Consider the following 17,632-nt stretch of genomic DNA (forward strand, 5'->3'; position numbering starts at 1 on the left):
TTTCAGATGCATTGCAATCAACACCCAATCATAAAGCTATCGAAAATGAAAAGATGACAATTTTTCATGCGCGCACACGTTGCCAGAGACGCTTGCATGGTCGCTAACAGGAAGGAGAAACAGCTACATCCGATTGGAGCGTAAATGTGTCTCCACGTGAATTATCAACGTGTACAAAGTAAGTAAACAGCCCAACAACTATGTTTTTATTAAACATTTTTCAACCATTGTTAAATATGGGTTTTTCCTGGCTACCTGATAGTTTCTATTCTCTTATTCTTTACGGTTAACTTCAATACCACTGCAGCTAGCTAGCAAACAGTGCTAGCTCCAGTCATGAATAAAATAGTGCATGTTCAGTTTACTGTCACTTTCCGATTTATAGTTAACACACTACATTAAATTGACGCACTGTGTTCAGTCGAATGTAAACGTCGTTGTTCTTCATTAAAGCGCTGAAGACAAACATTTATTCACTTTCCAGACGGATTCCGATGAGGACGTAGTGTTTGTTTCTGAAAGGTCTGCGGCTAAACACGTAGAGATTACAGTCGACCGGGTAATGATCTGTTTTATCACCTAATGGTTTTTATAATCTGTGTTAATCCCATTTCAAAACCCTGTTATGGTTTTACGATCGTGTATTTAGTTTTGCCATTAGTTGTAATTTTGTAATACTTCTGTTTTTTTGTCTGTTGATGAGTAATAGAGTAACTTCTTGGCCAGGCTGGTAAAAGAAGGGGTTGTCTAGTTCAAATACTTGGTAAATTACTACTTTAACTTCCCTCCCATATTACCTCTAGCTGGGAACTAGATTAACACAGTGATAGACTTTTTACAATAAAACTTCTTAATTTCCCCCATATTTTAGGAAACCTTTTGAGTTTAATTCATACACTAATCAGATTAGTAAGTTTTAACCATTTGAGGATGTATCTTATATCACCCAGTTCACCTAAGCTTCAGGGTATGGGCTGCTGCCCTGAACGCACCATGATGCATTCAGGGCATTCAGTCATCCATGCCTCAACATAGCAAAGCATCTACAAAAAAGTCTACCCCATCATGCTCACATCATGCCACCAGGTCTCAAGATTTGACTTTGTATGGCCTTTTAGCAACGGTCCAGGATTATGGTGAGAAATTATTACCTTCAGTGATGGCCACCTAGTTCAACATATATATATATATATATATATATATATATATATATATATATATATATATATATATATATATATATATATTAATTCCAATAAATTTCATTGAAGTTTGCAGTTGTTATATTAAAATATGCCAAAAAACAAGGGGTATGAAAACTTTTGTAAGGCACTATACGTATAGAAAAGACGTTTATAGGATGAGTTACCCTCTGTTACCAGAACCTCACATTAGGCAAATATCTGCTTTAGAGGGTAAAAGGCCTGTGCTTCTTTCCAGTCAGCGATACATGCAGTCAGAAGCCACTCATCAAACCTAAAGCGTAACACAAATTAAATCATTCAGATGTTCTAATTCTCATTGCTTCTGCAACGCCTCCAGTCTTTATCACACCATGATCAAATGCACACAGTTCAGCTATGATCGAGTAGATGTAGCTACAGGCTCAGCTTTGCGTAGGGTGTAATGTAACATTTATGCAAATGATGTGTGTTGTTTAAAAGCAGTAGTTGTTTTCAGTGTTGTTTGTTTTATGCATTTATTGTTGCTTGGTTTGCTGCAGGCGAAGCTGCTGGCTCTGCAGAGAGACATCGATGAGCAGTCCCAGCCCACACAGCCCGCCAAACCGTTGGTTAGTGTTAATCCCTCCTGCACGTACAAAATGTGTCTGTGAGCCATGTTTTTATAATCAATCTCAACTTTTATTCTAATGTAACAGTATTTTTTTATTCTAATGTTTAAACCAGACAAGCCAGAGGATCTGTGTTAAGAGACCAGCTGAAACAAAGATGGAGGAGGAGACCAGTGAGGAGAACATAATGAAGAGGGTGAAAAAACTCAAGAAAGGAAAAATGTTTTCACCTGAAATCCAAAACTGTGATGCTGAGAACAGGAGCCAAGGCCAGACAAAAAAAGAAAAGAAATGGAAAAAAGTGGGAAAAGAAGAGGAGGATGAAACTGGTCAGAAAGAGGACAAGAAAAAGACAAACAAGAAGAAACGTGATAGTATTGCTATAACTGATGTTATAATTGTAGAGGATGATAAGAAGAAGAAAAAGAAGAAGCTGTTAGAAGATGATGTGAATCAAGTAAAAACAGATACTATAAGGAAAGAAAAACTAGAAAAGATGAAAAGGAAAGAGGAGAATTTAAAGGATAAGTCTGTACAAGTCAAACCTGAAAATATGAAGAAAGAAGAAGGCGAACATATTCAGATTGGAAATGATGATTCTCCAAAGAAACCCAAGAAGGAAAAAGGCAAAATGTTAGTTTCAAGCACAGCGGAGACTGAAGAGGTAGTTGGAGAAAAGAAAAGAAAGAAAAATAAATCTCTTGTTATTAATGATGGAGTTGGTGAAACAAAGGCAAAAACGAAAGCAAATGTGGAGGAAAATGGGATGAATGTAGAAAAAGCAGAGACTGAGGTCAAATTAAAAAGGAAGAAAAAGAAGGAGAGTAAAACTGAGGGATTTGGAAATGAGCTTGAACATACTGAAATTCACAGAAAAAAGAAAAGATCGATGGAGGATGAGAAAATTCTCAAAAAGAAAAAAGACAAATTAATAAACAAAGAGACTGTAACAGAGGAGGAGAAACCTGAGGTAAAGATCAAAAAGAAAAAAAAGAGTAAAAAAGCAGAAGAGGACGATGGGAAAGTAGAACCAGAGGAGACAGAGCCAAAGAAGAAGAAAGTAAAAGTAGAGGAGGACGAGTGGAGCTGTGAGCGTAACATAACTTGGGCTCCTGAGTCACAGAGCAAAAGGACCAAAAACTCAGTTAAAGAAGATCAGGTCATCAACACTGAGGCCAAAGATGGAGGGAGAAAGAAGAAAAAGGTCAAAGAAGAGCAGAAAGACCCACAGGTGAGCCAGGAATAAAATAAACAAAGGGACTGTTTTAACGAATGGTTTGAAACCAGTCTGGGTTTGTGTTTCAGGAGTTTCCCCAAATGGATGTGACCTTCCTATCAGCAAAGTCTGGAAACACAGATGAGGTCTCCATTAATCCAGTAAAAAAACAGCTCCTGTATGATTTCCTCTGTGTGATTGTGTTCATGAATGCAACAAGTTATTAACTGCTGCAGACGTCCAGCACAGTCTGATCCATCCATCCATCATAAAAAACACAACAAAGACCATTTTAACAGTTTTTTTGGGATCAGAATCAACTTTAATTGAGACTAATCAAACCTGGACTCAACTATTCGTCATTGGTTCCAAATTCTTTAAAACTTATTTTTTGGTTAAAAAAGGAGATTCTTAATGTCCTGAAAACGTTCTAAAAATCTTGTCTCCCTATATCGACTGTCGTCGTCGTAAGCTGGTTGTATCATTGCTCTCTGAGGTGCATTAGCAGCTGTTTCCTCTGTGGTTTAAAAGTAAAAACAGCCTCCTCATTTCATTCAACTAAAATGAGTCTGTGTACTAGAGGTAATTTCTGATCTTTGGTTTGGGGTCGAGGAGGAGCTGTGAAATTAATCAGAAAGGTTGCATACATTTGACAACATATCTTCACACAGCTCACATGGGATCAATCATCCCATCTAAATCTATTTGCATATTACCAAATAGGTGTCATTTGAAGAATGTTCGGTTTAGAAATAATTTCTTGACAGATTTTAACCTTATATTAAATTTGTTTTATATTGTTTTTGTTTTGTTGTTTTTGTCACAGGAGAGAAGAAAGGCTCTTCAGATGGAGATCGACAAGGCTTCCCAACCAGATAAACCTACAGTCAGTATCAGTGTTTTTCTTGGGTTCCCTTGATCATTCAAAGGCTTAAATGCTGCCTTTTCACGAAGCTGCTGAATTATCAGGTAGTGATGGTAAAAAAAAAACATGAAGTGATCTGAGACACTCAGGATCTTGGTTTTTATTCAGTCTAGTCAGATGTTTTATTTTTTTATGTTTTTAGATCATCAAGGTCAGGTTCTGGCATTGATAGACTTTAGCGGGCTGAGTAGGTTGCAGTAATGACAGCGCAGTGCTTCATGACTACATTTTCAGTGAACATTTTCATGTTTTTACAGTAAACCTGCCTAATAAATGCTATTACAGGTCCTTCTCAAAATATTAGCATATTGTGATAAAGTTCATTATTTTCCATAATGTAATGATGAAAATTTAACATTCATATATTTTAGATTCATTGCACACTAACTGAAATATTTCAGGTCTTTTATTGTCTTAATACGGATGATTTTGGCATACAGCTCATGAAAACCCAAAATTCCTATCTCACAATATTAGCATATCATTAAAAGGGTCTCTAAACGAGCTATGAACCTAATCATCTGAATCAACGAGTTAACTCTAAACACCTGCAAAAGATTCCTGAGGCCTTTCAAACTCCCAGCCTGGTTCATCACTCAAAACCCCAATCATGGGTAAGACTGCCGACCTGACTGCTGTCCAGAAGGCCACTATTGACACCCTCAAGCAAGAGGGTAAGACACAGAAAGAAATTTATGAACGAATAGGCTGTTCCCAGAGTGCTGTATCAAGGCACCTCAGTGGGAAGTCTGTGGGAAGGAAAAAGTGTGGCAGAAAACGCTGCACAACGAGAAGAGGTGACCGGACCCTGAGGAAGATTGTGGAGACGGGCCGATTCCAGACCTTGGGGGACCTGCGGAAGCAGTGGACTGAGTCTGGAGTAGAAACATCTAGAGCCACCGTGCACAGGCGTGTGCAGGAAATGGGCTACAGGTGCCGCATTCCCCAGGTCAAGCCACTTTTGAACCAGAAACAGCGGCAGAAGCGCCTGACCTGGGCTACAGAGAAGCAGCACTGGACTGTTGCTCAGTGGTCCAAAGTACTTTTTTTCGGATGAAAGCAAATTCTGCATGTCATTCGGAAATCAAGGTGCCAGAGTCTGGAGGAAGACTGGGGAGAAGGAAATGCCAGAAGTCCAGTGTCAAGTACCCACAGTCAGTGATGGTCTGGGGTGCCGTGTCAGCTGCTGGTGTTGGTCCACTGTGTTTTATCAAGGGCAGGGTCAATGCAGCTAGCTATCAGGAGATTTTGGAGCACTTCATGCTTCCATCTGCTGAAAAGCTTTATGGGGATGAAGATTTCATTTTTCAGCACGACCTGGCACCTGCTCACAGTGCCAAAACCACTGGTAAATGGTTTACTGACCATGGTATCACTGTGCTCAATTGGCCTGCCAACTCTCCTGACCTGAACCCCATAGAGAATCTGTGGGATATTGTGAAGAGAGCGTTGAGAGACTCAAGACCCAACACTCTGGATGAGCTAAAGGCCGTTATCGAAGCATCCTGGGCCTCCATAAGACCTCAGCAGTGCCACAGGCTGATTGCCTCCATGCCACGCCGCATTGAAGCAGTCATTTCTGCAAAAGGATTCCCGACCAAGTATTGAGTGCATAACTGTACATGAATATTTGAAGGTTGACGTTTTTTGTATTAAAACACTTTTCTTTTATTGGTCGGATGAAATATGCTAATTTTGTGAGATAGGAATTTTGGGTTTTCATGAGCTGTATGCCAAAATCATCCATATTAAGACAATAAAAGACCTGAAATATTTCAGTTAGTGTGCAATGAATCTAAAATATATGAATGTTAAATTTTCATCATGACATTATGGAAAATAATGAACTTTATCACAATATGCTAATATTTTGAGAAGGACCTGTATGTTTAAAACAGGAACAAATTGTTCCAAAGATTAGAGCATTGATAACAGATTAAATGGAAGCCCAGCCAAGTTTATCATCTACCATAACATTGCATCTTTCTAAAAATACAGAAGCAAATTTCTGGATCTCACATTTCTTCCCAATTGTCTTTCAAAGGTTTTGGGCCAGTGGAGCACAGCTCAGTTCGACAGCTCCCAGCAGCAGCAGAAGTTCTTGCGGCTGATGGGCGGCTTTAAAAAGGGCTTCCAACCTGCTGGGACGAACGCTGGGGGAGCCAACATGGCGCTGGGAAAGGAAGCGCAGCAGCAGCTGCAGCAAGGGCTTCTGGGAGACTTTGAGCGAGCCCACACACGGAGAATGGACTTCAATAACAGGGGGGCGGGGCTTGGGTTTACAGCAGCATCCAATAAGAAGTTCACCATCGATGTCAATGCATCTCGGTCCGTCCGCTTTGATGACTAATTAGGGAGGTTTTTGTGCTTCTAGTGTTTTAACTGTGATCATTGACTCATCTCTGGAGGACGTAGCTTATAATTCACCTAAATATACAGGGGTTGGACAATGAAACTGAAACACCTGTCATTTTAGTGTGGGAGGTTTCATGGCTAAATTGGACCAGCCTGGTAGCCAGTCTTCATTGATTGCACATTGCACCAGTAAGAGCAGAGTGTAAAGGTTCAACTAGCAGGGTAAGAGCACAGTTTTGCTCAAAATATTGAAATGCACACAACATTATGGGTGACATACCAGAGTTCAAAAGAGGACAAATTGTTGGTGCACGTCTTGCTGGCGCATCTGTGACCAAGACGGCAAGTCTTTGTGATGTATCAAGAGCCACGGTATCCAGGGTAATGTCAGCATACCACCAAGAAGGACGATCCACATCCAACAGGATTAACTGTGGACGCAAGACGAAGCTGTCTGAAAGGGATGTTCGGGTGCTAACCCGGATTGTATCCAAAAAACATAAAACCACGGCTGCTCAAATCACGGCAGAATTAAATATGCACCTCAACTCTCCTGTTTCCACCAGAATTGTCCGTCAGGAGCTCCACAGGGTCAATATACACGGCCGGACTGCTATAGACAAATCTTTGGTCACTCATGCCAATGCTAAACGTTGGGTTCAATGGTGCAAGGAGCACAAGTCTTGGGCTGTGGACAATGTGAAACATGTATTGTTCTCTGATGAGTCCACCTTTACTGTTTTCCCCACATCCGGGAGAGTTATGGTGTGGAGAAGCCCCAAAGAAGCGTACCACCCAGACTGTTGCATGCCCAGAGTGAAGCATGGGGGTGGATCAGTGATGGTTTGGGCTGCCATATCATGGCATTCCCTTGTCCCAATACTTGTGTTAGATGGCGCATCACTGCCAAGGACTACCGAACCATTCTTGAGGACCATGTGCATCCAATGGTTCAAACATTGTATCCTGAAGGCGGTGCCGTGTATCAGGATGACAATGCACCAATACACACAGCAAGACTGGTGAAAGATTGGTTTGATGAACATGAAAGTGAAGTTGAACATCTCCCATGGCCTGCACAGTCACCACATCTAAATATTATTGAGCCACTTTGGGGTGTTTTGGAGGAGCGAGTCAGGAAACGTTTTCCTCCACCAGTATCACGTAGTGACCTGGCCTCTATCCTGCAAGAAGAATGGCTTAAAATCCCTCTGACCACTGTGCAGGACTTGTATATGTCATTCCCAAGACCAATTGATGCTGTATTGGCCGCAAAAGGAGGCCCTACACCATACTAATAAATTATTGTGGTCTAAAACCAGGTGTTTCAGTTTCATTGTCCAACCCCTGTATATAAGTAATATTTGTGAAGGAGGAAAAAAGAAAAAGCATATTGTATGGTGTTACCTATGCCTAAACTGGCCTATTATTTTGAGTGGTAAAAGAAGAAGCTGGTTTGACAGGAAGTCTTGTAACTTTCTCTAAGGAGATTTTGCAGACTTTAGTTTTTAATAAATTCCTAAAAACAATTCTGATTTTGCTTTTTGCAGTTTGACAATATGTTATATAAAATATGCATATTGAGTTGGAGAACTGGAAGCCTTTCCTCAGCACTGTGCAAGACTGGACCTACTGTGAGCAGCACCTTAACATAAAACACACAGACACAACTGCTCTGATAGTCATTTAATGTGAAGTCAGGGGTAAGAATAAGAAGAAAAAGCAAGAACTACAGCTTGTTCCTGATGGCTCTTAGACATTCAGCCTTATACATAATATATACATATTGCGCTTCAGCATTCCAAGCATAGCAACTGACTTTGCTCTGGGCTTTCTAATTGTACCTTAAAAATACAAAACGTCTTGCGCTTAAACAAAAAACAGGCCATACAACATAGATTAACTCCATATAACTCAATTCTAGCAGGTGCAGTTCTTTCTGCAGACTTCAGTCACAGAATAATCTCTGCATAAAAGACGCTTACTGCTCATTTTTGTCTTCAAGAGCCTTTGTCATGAAACATCAGCAATATTTAGTTATTGGCAATTCCAACCACTTCAACATTTGTAAGACTCGTTTGCTTAATTTTGTAAATATATTAACAGAAGATACACTAAATATGAAAGCTATTTCAGTTTTTATTTTTAGGGGAGGTTGAATGGAGTACTTGAAAGTAGCGAGTATCTGAGCAGCAATAGACAGCAGTCACAGCAATCTACGTTTGCAAAATCATTGCAATTGTGCAGACCAAGAAAAGGGCCCATTCACAAGACATTTTCAACCCTCCAAGTCTACTCAAGCAGGAAGCCTCAAGTGAGTATACTGCTGTAAATTTACACATTGCATCAATTTACCCACAGTAGGGTAGTCATCTTAAAACTGAACGGTTGAGGTTTCAGAGTGCTGAAGTGTCCTTTAACAGGACTGCTCACCTGATTCCCCTTTGATATGCTTACATAAAATCTATATGTATATAAAAGTACTATGAAATGAGAGAATGTGTAAATGAGAAACCCAAAGCGCTCTGCAGAACCTCACCGAGGTTACTAAGGCGCACCATACAAATGTGGACCATTTACCTTTTCTTTTTAGTACTGTCCATGTCAAAACCTTTACAGTGCACGGTTGAAACACAGAGCACGGTCCACTTCAACACACTCTGTGTTGGGGGACAATGGTATCAGTACAGAGTTTCCGTTACTATCCAACAAAAGACGCAAAGTAGAAATACAGAACATAGCATTCACAACAGAAGCTTGACTTCGACAGTAGAAACTTTATTTTAAATGGACCCTTGGATCCTTTCAAAGCAGAGATTAGCCTGGAGTTACTCCATTTGACCCCATTTAAATAAAATCTGAAATGGCCCTTTAAAGCCGCACACAATTGATACCTCACATATTGTCACCTTACAACCACAAACCTTAGTGTATTTTATTGGGATGTAACGTGATGGACCAACACAAAGTAGTGCTTAATTGTGACGCGAAATAAATAAAGGATGCATGGGTTTCAACATTTTCAAATAAAGATCCGGAAAGTGTGGTGTGCATTTTATTTACCTCCCCCTCACAGTATTACTTAGTAAAACCACATTTTGCTGCAGTCACAGATGAGGGTCTATCAGCACTGCACATCTAGGAAATGGTTTTTTTTGCCCATTCTTTACAAAATAGCTGAAGCTCAGTCAGATTGGATGGAAACTGTGACATATTTGCCAATTATTTTTAAATGCATGAGGTTATGACTTTGACTGGGCCATTCTAAGACATGAATGTGCTTTGATCAAAACCATTCCACAGTCCTGGATTGCCCTGCATTTAGCTCCATCCATCGACTCTTACCAGCTTCCCTTTCTCTGCTAAAGAAAAGCATCCCCACAGCATGATGCTGCCACCACCTTGTTTTACCATGGGTTCAGTATGTTCAGGGTGCTTGTCTGTTTCTCTGATTAATGTTCTTTTCAGTTTAGGTGGACGGCCATGTCTTGGTAGGTTTGCAGCAGTGCCATGCTCTTTCCAGTTTCAGATGATGGATTCAACAGTCCTCTGTGAGATGTTCAAAGCTCGGGAAATTGTTCTATATCCCCACCCTGCTTTCAAATTCTCCACAACTTTCTCCCTGACCTGTCTGCCGGGGGTCCGTGATCTTCATAAGGTTGCTTGTTCTCTAACAAAAATCACATAGGGTGACTTTTTAAGGCAGTTGGTTGCACTGTATAATTTGTAGGGGTATCAGAGTAAAGGACGCTGAATCCAAATGCATGCCCCACATTTTAGATGTTTTATTTGAAAACATTTTTGAAAACCAGGTATAGTTTTCTTTCCATTTTATATTTATGCAATATTTTGTGTTGGTCTGTCACCTAAAATCCAAAGTAAATGCACTACATATAGTGATTTTTAAGTGACAACTTCTCTACAAATTATAAACTTATTTGGGAACAAATGTTTGCTAAATGTCCAGATAGACCCCTACATTTTTTAACTTGGCTGTAGTTGGCATAACAAGCCATTAATTCTTAATTAATTTACTTTTTTATGACAATCCAAGCAAAATGTGCTAAAATAACAAAAAAACTGAAATATAAACGAGTCCCACTAAGTTAAAGAGACAGGGCACAAATGCTTACTGTATTTCCATTAATTACCACAAAGGTGTAGACCTGGCCTCTTCAGAAGTGGCTGTAAAATTAGAGATTTATCAATAACAGTTTCATCTTCCAGCAAAACAGCAGCAAAGATAGTTCTGGCTGACACTGCCATTAAATGTATTCATAAACAACTGAATCCTGCATTTGAAACAGAACCTGCTCCTCTGGCTGCAAAACTATACCGTTTTGATCCTGTGAAATGTTGGATGCCCTTAACTGTAAAATAAGGACATGATGCAATTCTGTCAGATTTCCATATTGATATTCAGGATTGCTTTGAATATCTGTTGTTGGCCTGTGGACCTTTGATAAAAATGAACTCTGTTTATTGGGAATAAAAACAAATCTTATCAGTTTGGTCTCTCCGGGTTCAATCCGGCACAATGAAAACGTGCAGAAGTAAAGCCTTAATGAGACTATATCAGAAGTAGCATAAGAATCACATGTCACCCAGAGAAAAAGAGTTAGGAGGCCACTTGGTTTGTTCCTGAGTTTGTTCCAGAGCAGACTTTCAGGGGCTCTCATGCTTCCAGGTACTCAGGCTGCACTCGGGCCACTTTACGAAACTCTTTGGCGTTGGTCTGCGGGCACTGCATCTCACGCCAGCTGATGGGAATCATCTGGGCACCTGGTGTGTGGAAAAAGGTAAAAAAAAAATGTCAAAAAAAAGGCAAGAATACTATGATGATTAAACAACACTACAAGAATTGAGCTTAGAATTAGTGAGACAGATGACATTTTGATCAAACTACATTAACTGCTAATAGAGAACACCCAAATTCTTCAAATAAAAATTCAAAACTACTTATTTGAAAAGTGTTTCTAAATAAGAATCATCATGTCCATCATGCAAATTACAAGAAAACTAAACATTTCTCCTCGTTATTTAAACAAGTGCTTCACAGATTTGCACCATCTTGTGTTTAATCAGAGCATTGTCAGCCTGTGCATATGAGGTGGTCTAGTTTAAGATCTGAGATTTACCTGCTTCACTGTGAGCCACCACCACACCCAGTTCATTCTCTGCTGTTGTCAACAAGTAGGTAGACTGAACGTCCCCGAGGGAAATCTGACATCATAGGTGAAGGATTTAACTCTACACAGGGCAGGGGCAAGCCTATTGGTGTGACGCCATTTCAACATAAAGCCATTCAAACTGTTTTACAAATACAAAAAAAGTTGCTGGACAACTATTGGGTCATCCCTCTCCCCCATGATTGTTTAGGATTTTCTAGGAAACTGAATTTTACAATAAAATTCCCCTGAAAATAGACACCTGAAATACATCACTCTGTGTGTAATGAATCTCTATAATATATTAATTACAGGTAACCTTTTGAATATATTCTAATTTACTGATATGCACATATACATGAATGTGTGAGCTGTGCAACCTGCTACACATCACCTGCTCCCAGTAAAAACACCATAAAAATTAAGCACCTGTTTCAGACGTGGTTTTTAATTCGGAGAAGCTATCACACACAGCTAAGGAATCTCTAAGAACCAAAGAAGGTATCTAAGGTATGAGCTGCATAGTTTCTGCATTCAGAAAGCAATTTTCCTGTCACATAAAAAACAGAATTAATCATTTTGACTTCACAAACGTCTAGGATACAACTTTTGCCAGGACAATGTCACCAGGTCTGAAGCTTTTGTATATGTCCACCTGCAATAAAAAGCGAAGAACAGTTTAAACTGGAAATATCTTTATGCTTTCTCTTCATTCAGTGAAGAGAAAGTGTGAAGGAAAGTTGTGAATGATCCAAGTATCAGTTATCACACACCTTGTCTTTCTCAGATTCTCGCACGTCTTCTTTTCTGTTGACACACACAGCAACATAGTAACTCAGAAAAGGCAATAAAAAAATCTGAGTCACTTTGGAGACACTTTCTGTTTTACCTGATAGTCCCCCTGAAGCGATCTTTCAGTGGTGTGGAACCGACGTAAAGGATATGGACCTTAGCAAACCTGGAGTTGATGCCAGTCACCTTTTAAATTAAAACGTAAAACAAATATAAGATCGTAGAACAATTATTGGTAAAGTCTGTGCTTTTTACGTGGACACAAGGAAAGATAAACCTCTCCTACAAGGTCATGTTCTTGTGCTCCAAAACTCAACATGTTCACTGATTTTCTATGTTCTATTTATAATGTGGATAAGTTGATTACTGATTAATTTCTATAATTCAATTTAAATAGTGAACCTCATATTATATATATCTTTTACACACATAGCGATACATTAAATGTTTATATCTGTTTTAGAATATTATAAAGGTAGTTAAAGTTCAGTTGCTCTGAAAATTAAAACACTACATAAAACAAAAAAAGGAGAGTTTCTAATAGAGAAATATTATGACCCTGTTATGGCCTTCAAAATCTTGAAGACATGTAGACATTACAGTTGTCCAGCAGACCGATCCTCCACAAGGAGGGTTAACTACAAAAGCTGGCTTTTCACAGAGCGTGTAAGTGGAAAGTTGAGTGGAAGGGAAAACTGATGTTGAAAATGGGGCACAAGTTACAGGAATAGCCTGAATTTCAAAGCACCCGTAAATCAGTTGCAGGCGCATAAGTGTGTTTCAAACATTTATGGAAGTAGTACGTGTAAGGCACAATTATTTCACAGCATTAATAGGCTTCTGTGTGCAAGCATAGAGATAGAAAATTGAGTGAAGAAAAAAAAAGTGTCAGAAAAATGATTTGTTTTTATATGGGAAATTGAACTTGGGGGATTTGATTAGCTGTAAGCCACAGTAAATAAATAAAGGGCTGAAATGTATAGCTCTGTGTGAAATAAATCTCTATTATATGCTATTTGAATGTATTAAGATTTTCCTGGACACTGATGACTTTTTTTATGCATGTTGTTCAGGTGCCAAACGGCTTTTGTGGGATGCGGAAAAATGTCCTTATGTTTGTCGTTTCCAAAGTGTCATCTGCATAATGGTTGACTTTTACTGTATAGCACCAGGGTAGCCACAGCCCCACTACAGAAAAATATACCTTGCAGGTGACTATGGCTCCGACATCCGGCAGCAGCTGTGCTTCTGTTTCTCTCACCACCGAGATCACCGGTAGCTAGAAAAGTACACACAAACCCCCCCATTCAACGCTATTACACATGATTAGGATGGATCAGATTATAATAGACTCTGAACAAACCGAACACATATAATACAGGTGGGTCCATTCCTGTGCAATATAACTTAATTGATATTTAATGTGCATCAAATATGAAATACACCTAAACAAATGTCTTTGTGCAAAACAAATAACACTAATGAGGAACAATGGTAAACAATTAAAACAAAGCAGCTTTAATCAGAACAATGGGTGTTTCAATGGAAAAAAAACAAAAGAATCATTTCATTATGAAAAAATTACAAATAAACATAATTAATAATGAACAACATTAAATAAAATCAGCTGAAAGAAAATGCAGAATCACAATTCTCAGTATTTTAGCATTGCAGCCTGTTCCATAATGAGCTTTCAACTTCACACTCAGAGCTTTAAAATGGAAATAAATTTATTCAACAGATTAAGCCTCATTCCAACCTAATATTCGTGTACTTCTTCTATTACTGATCTACAACTAAAATCTTTTCTCACGTCTATTTTTTTTTTTTTACAAGACGAGACAAATTAGTGAGCTGAGGTTAAGGAGGTGGAAAGAGTTCTGAGCCACAGTGGAAAAAATAAAGACATCAGGTCCCTTTAAACATGTTGGAGCAGTGTGGCATCTATCAATATGACCTTGGAAGATGTGTTGTGTAAGTGGCAGAATTTGAACAATACGTTTTTCAAATCTTGTTAATAAATCCTCGGCTGAACGTCAGAGATTTTAACATTTCGCTGTTGAAACCCGCCATGTAAGAATATAACAAAATTCAGATAAGACACCTGAACAATGACGACAAATGTTCAGTGTTGCAACTCCCAATATGTACCAAAACGCATACAAACCTAACGCTGCACCAGCAGTTACTGTCTATGGACTGTACCTTCAGTCATAACACAGCTCAGGACAGTATTAGGACAACTACAGCCCGGTTTTAATAGAAAAAAAAAGCTGTTCTTTGGTCTTATAAAAAAAACAAAACAAAAAAAACATATTTTAAAGATCATACTCGGCTAAAGCAACTCGAAGAACAGTGGGAAGCTTGGCGTAGCACACTATTTAAACAGTTAAGCAAGGTGGTGGGAGTGTGACTGTGTGCTGCTACAGGAGCTCAAAACATGTTGCAGCAAAAGCACCCATACAGGACACCCTGAATGATTTGTAAATATGCCAAGATACTGGTTGACTGGTTGTGCTTTTCAAAGATTTAGCAGAAAAGAAACATCCCAGCACAATAAAAACTCCAAAGAAAAATGAAAAAATTTGTCTGTATGTTTCCAATGTTGAAATATATAATTATACAATAATTCATTTCTGTGACGCAACCGACTAAAGCAAACAAACTTCTGTCTGTTTATCTTCTGTTGTGGAAATTTATCCAACTATTAGACCTCCTTGAATCAGTGTCCACTAAAGTAACACTGCACACTAAGGTGCTCACTCTCATGGCTTAGTGTGAGTCATGCCCACAAACATTGTACAATACTCTTACTCAGGCCTCCGTGTGAACCTGGCTGCCTTGGCAGCTTTCCAAATGTCTGTCACCCACACCAGTTACACAAATAAACTTGCTCGGCCTTGCAATCCTCACCTCCTCTCCCTCGTTTTTCCTCAGCACGTAGCCAGCGAGGGAGGAGTATATGTAACCATGTCGCTGGTACACTCCAGTCCCTGTAGAACAATCTTCTACACTGCACAGCTTCTCACCTGTACACAAAGAGGAGATGAGAGTCAGTACAACAAACATTATGTACAGTTAAGTCCAAAATTAGTCGCATCTTGATTCTGATAGAGAATCTGGAAGGGAGCTAAACATTAGGGTGATGGCACTGACGCCTTCTACCTCAAAGACACGGAGCTCATCACCAAAGACAAATTGTCAAAAAGACTAGCTGAACCATAAAAATCCATTATGCAATTATAAGAAGGGTTTGGTTTCCATACAACTAATAAAGAATTATTATTTGATTATTATGAAAGGCTTCAAATAATTGTTGACATGTTTTAATAAAATGTAAACATAAATTAATACATTTTGAATTGATACTACTTTAACACTGTTGTATTATATGACATATGCCTCACTCATTTCACTTTTAAAAACAAACTTCATTGTTGTATAAAAAGTATTTTACATCTAAATCTGCCATGGCTCTGAGTAATTTTATCATAGTATATGTCCCAGTTTATGATGACCTAAACACTATGATGGATCACTCTTTAAGGTCTTTACTGCTTTCTCTTTTGTCAAAGACAGACTTAAAATGGTTGTAATGGTTTCACAAATACTTTAATAATTAACAGGTTCAGTTTTACTCTTTAAAATCTGAGGCTCAAATCTAAACGGGATTGTATTGTAATAAATTGGACAGAACTGACAAATTTATACAGATGAGGATAAAGCATCTCTTTAAATATCAGAATTTGATTATTCTCTGTTCATGATTGCAGGCTTAACAGATTTGGAAAAAGAACACACTGAAAGAAATGCTTTAAAACTACAAAACAGACCATTAAATTAACTAAAGACTTTTATGGCTTTTAAGACGTGTCCTATTTTTATTTTATTTTTTATATATATATTCTGTCACTTTCCCCCCTAATTAGTGAAACGATATAATGTTAATCCTCCAAAGAAAAGTATTTACATATTAACATCTGCTTCTGACAGGCGCAGCAAAAGTTGCGAATTGAATTTGGGTGCGTCAAAACAGGAGCACAGAGGAATGTGCAGCGCTGCCTGGGGCGATGGGCAAGGCAGGCGATAAAACCTGCGCTGGAGAGCAAAACAACCAAGCGAACTCGACAACTAAAAAACAATAAAATACACCAGAACACTTGACTACAGTCTTGGTTTTTAGCCACAAATGCCGACTGACGGACTGTAAATCTGTAGGAAGACCCAGGTGGTCTCCACGTGTGGCTCCAGTAAATAAACTGTTTTAGCCTGTTTCTGCCTATCTGACTGCAGCTCGATTTTACATTTTAGCTACACAGAAACCTCTACATCACCCGAAGCAGCAGCAACACTAAAACACGATTTAATTTCAGAGTGAAACACATTTGTAGCAGTTTAAACAGAGGGCTCACCTGGGACACTCAACCTCAGTGGTGACATGTTCTCAGGAAGAGCAGAGAGCCACCTCATTGGCTTCTTCTTCTTCTTCTTCTTCTTCTTCTTCTTCTTCTTCTTCTTGTATTATTTATTGGCGGTTGACAAATAACTTTGAGGTGTGCATTACCGCCACCGACTGGTGTGGAGTGTGGTTCTTCATGGTTTTAAATCTTATTTACTATTACAACAATCAAATTCTATTTATTAATTTAGTTTTCTTGAAAATCTAATAATAATTTGAATATGTTTGCTACCTAAACTTCTTTGCAAAGTATCTATCACAATAAAAGTTTCTTTAATACCTACAAATTCTCTCCTTAAAATAGTTCTTTCTTGTTTATATTTCTGACACTTCAATATTACATGTTCTATTGTTTCCTCTTCTCCACAATGATCACATTTTCCTGTATTATGTTTCTTTATTTTAAACAATGTAGAATTAAGTCCTGTATGTCCAAGTCTTAATCTTGTAATTAACCTTTCCTATTTTCTGCTCCTTCTTCCAGTTCTTACTTCTCCTACTACCTTGTTGATTCTGTAAAACCATCTTCCTTTCTTTTCTTCATCCCACCTTTTTTGCCACTCTTTCCTGATTCTCTGTTTAATTATATTTCTTGCCTCTGACTTACTAATATTAATTGTAAAGCTAATATGGTTCTGTGTTGCCTTCTTTGCTATCCTGTCCGCCATCTCATTCCCTCCAACTCCTACATGTGCTGGTACCCATAAAAACACTAATATTAATCCCATCTTTTGTATTCTAAATAAAGTATGTTTTATTTCCAACAAAATGTCTGGTCTACCCTCTGAATGATTATGTTTTAAACTTAATAATGCTGAACTTGAGTCTGAACAAATTATTGTTTTCAATGGTTTTATATCCTCCACCCACTGCACTGCTAACAATATGGCTAATAATTCTCCTGAATATATCGATAATCCATCGG

The 17,632-nt window shown here is 38.6% G+C and overlaps 2 protein-coding genes across 5 annotated transcripts; one reads left to right on the forward strand and one right to left on the reverse strand.

The window, feature by feature from the left end:
• Positions 1–55: 55 nt before the first annotated feature.
• On the forward strand, positions 56–6,486 carry knop1 (lysine-rich nucleolar protein 1). 4 transcript variants are annotated; one of them, XM_047366341.1, is made up of 7 exons: positions 86–178; positions 485–559; positions 1,724–1,792; positions 1,908–3,023; positions 3,098–3,186; positions 3,835–3,894; positions 5,978–6,059. In XM_047366341.1, the coding sequence occupies exons 4-7, from the start codon at positions 1,950–1,952 to the stop codon at positions 6,042–6,044; spliced, it is 1,290 nt and encodes a 429-aa protein (XP_047222297.1). In that variant the 5' UTR covers positions 86–178; positions 485–559; positions 1,724–1,792; positions 1,908–1,949; the 3' UTR covers positions 6,045–6,059. The 4 variants fall into 4 exon arrangements, with proteins under 4 accessions (XP_047222295.1, XP_047222297.1, XP_047222294.1 ...); XM_047366338.1 differs by having other exon boundaries at positions 87–178; positions 3,098–3,169; positions 5,978–6,486; XM_047366340.1 differs by having other exon boundaries at positions 87–178; positions 3,098–3,154; positions 5,978–6,486.
• A 3,563-nt stretch (positions 6,487–10,049) lies between these two features.
• exosc1 (exosome component 1) lies at positions 10,050–16,746 on the reverse strand. Its single transcript, XM_047366772.1, has 8 exons — positions 16,661–16,746; positions 15,162–15,277; positions 13,453–13,527; positions 12,346–12,434; positions 12,230–12,263; positions 12,061–12,111; positions 11,427–11,511; positions 10,050–11,070 (listed from the first exon to the last, which is right to left on the reverse strand). Exons 1-8 carry the CDS (start codon positions 16,716–16,718, stop codon positions 10,964–10,966), a joined length of 615 nt encoding a protein of 204 aa, XP_047222728.1. The 5' UTR covers positions 16,719–16,746; the 3' UTR covers positions 10,050–10,963.
• Positions 16,747–17,632: the final 886 nt, after the last annotated feature.

The sequence above is a fragment of the Girardinichthys multiradiatus genome, chromosome 5, assembly GCF_021462225.1.
Source record: "Girardinichthys multiradiatus isolate DD_20200921_A chromosome 5, DD_fGirMul_XY1, whole genome shotgun sequence".
Classification (NCBI taxonomy): Eukaryota; Metazoa; Chordata; class Actinopteri; order Cyprinodontiformes; family Goodeidae; genus Girardinichthys; species Girardinichthys multiradiatus.

Coding starts and splice junctions, on each gene's coding strand:
- knop1 (XM_047366339.1), top strand. CDS start 1,950: ATGGAGGAGGAGACCAGTGAGGAGAACATAATGAAGAGGGTGAAAAAA. Junction 3,024..3,097: donor AAGAGCAGAAAGACCCACAG/GTGAGCCAGGAA, acceptor TTTGTGTTTCAG/GAGTTTCCCCAAATGGATGT. Junction 3,895..5,977: donor CCCAACCAGATAAACCTACA/GTCAGTATCAGT, acceptor TGTCTTTCAAAG/GTTTTGGGCCAGTGGAGCAC.
- exosc1 (XM_047366772.1), bottom strand. CDS start 16,718: ATGAGGTGGCTCTCTGCTCTTCCTGAGAACATGTCACCACTGAGGTTG. Junction 11,512..12,060: donor ACATTGTCCTGGCAAAAGTT/GTATCCTAGACG, acceptor CTATGATGTCAG/ATTTCCCTCGGGGACGTTCA. Junction 11,071..11,426: donor GGTGGCTCACAGTGAAGCAG/GTAAATCTCAGA, acceptor TCCACACACCAG/GTGCCCAGATGATTCCCATC.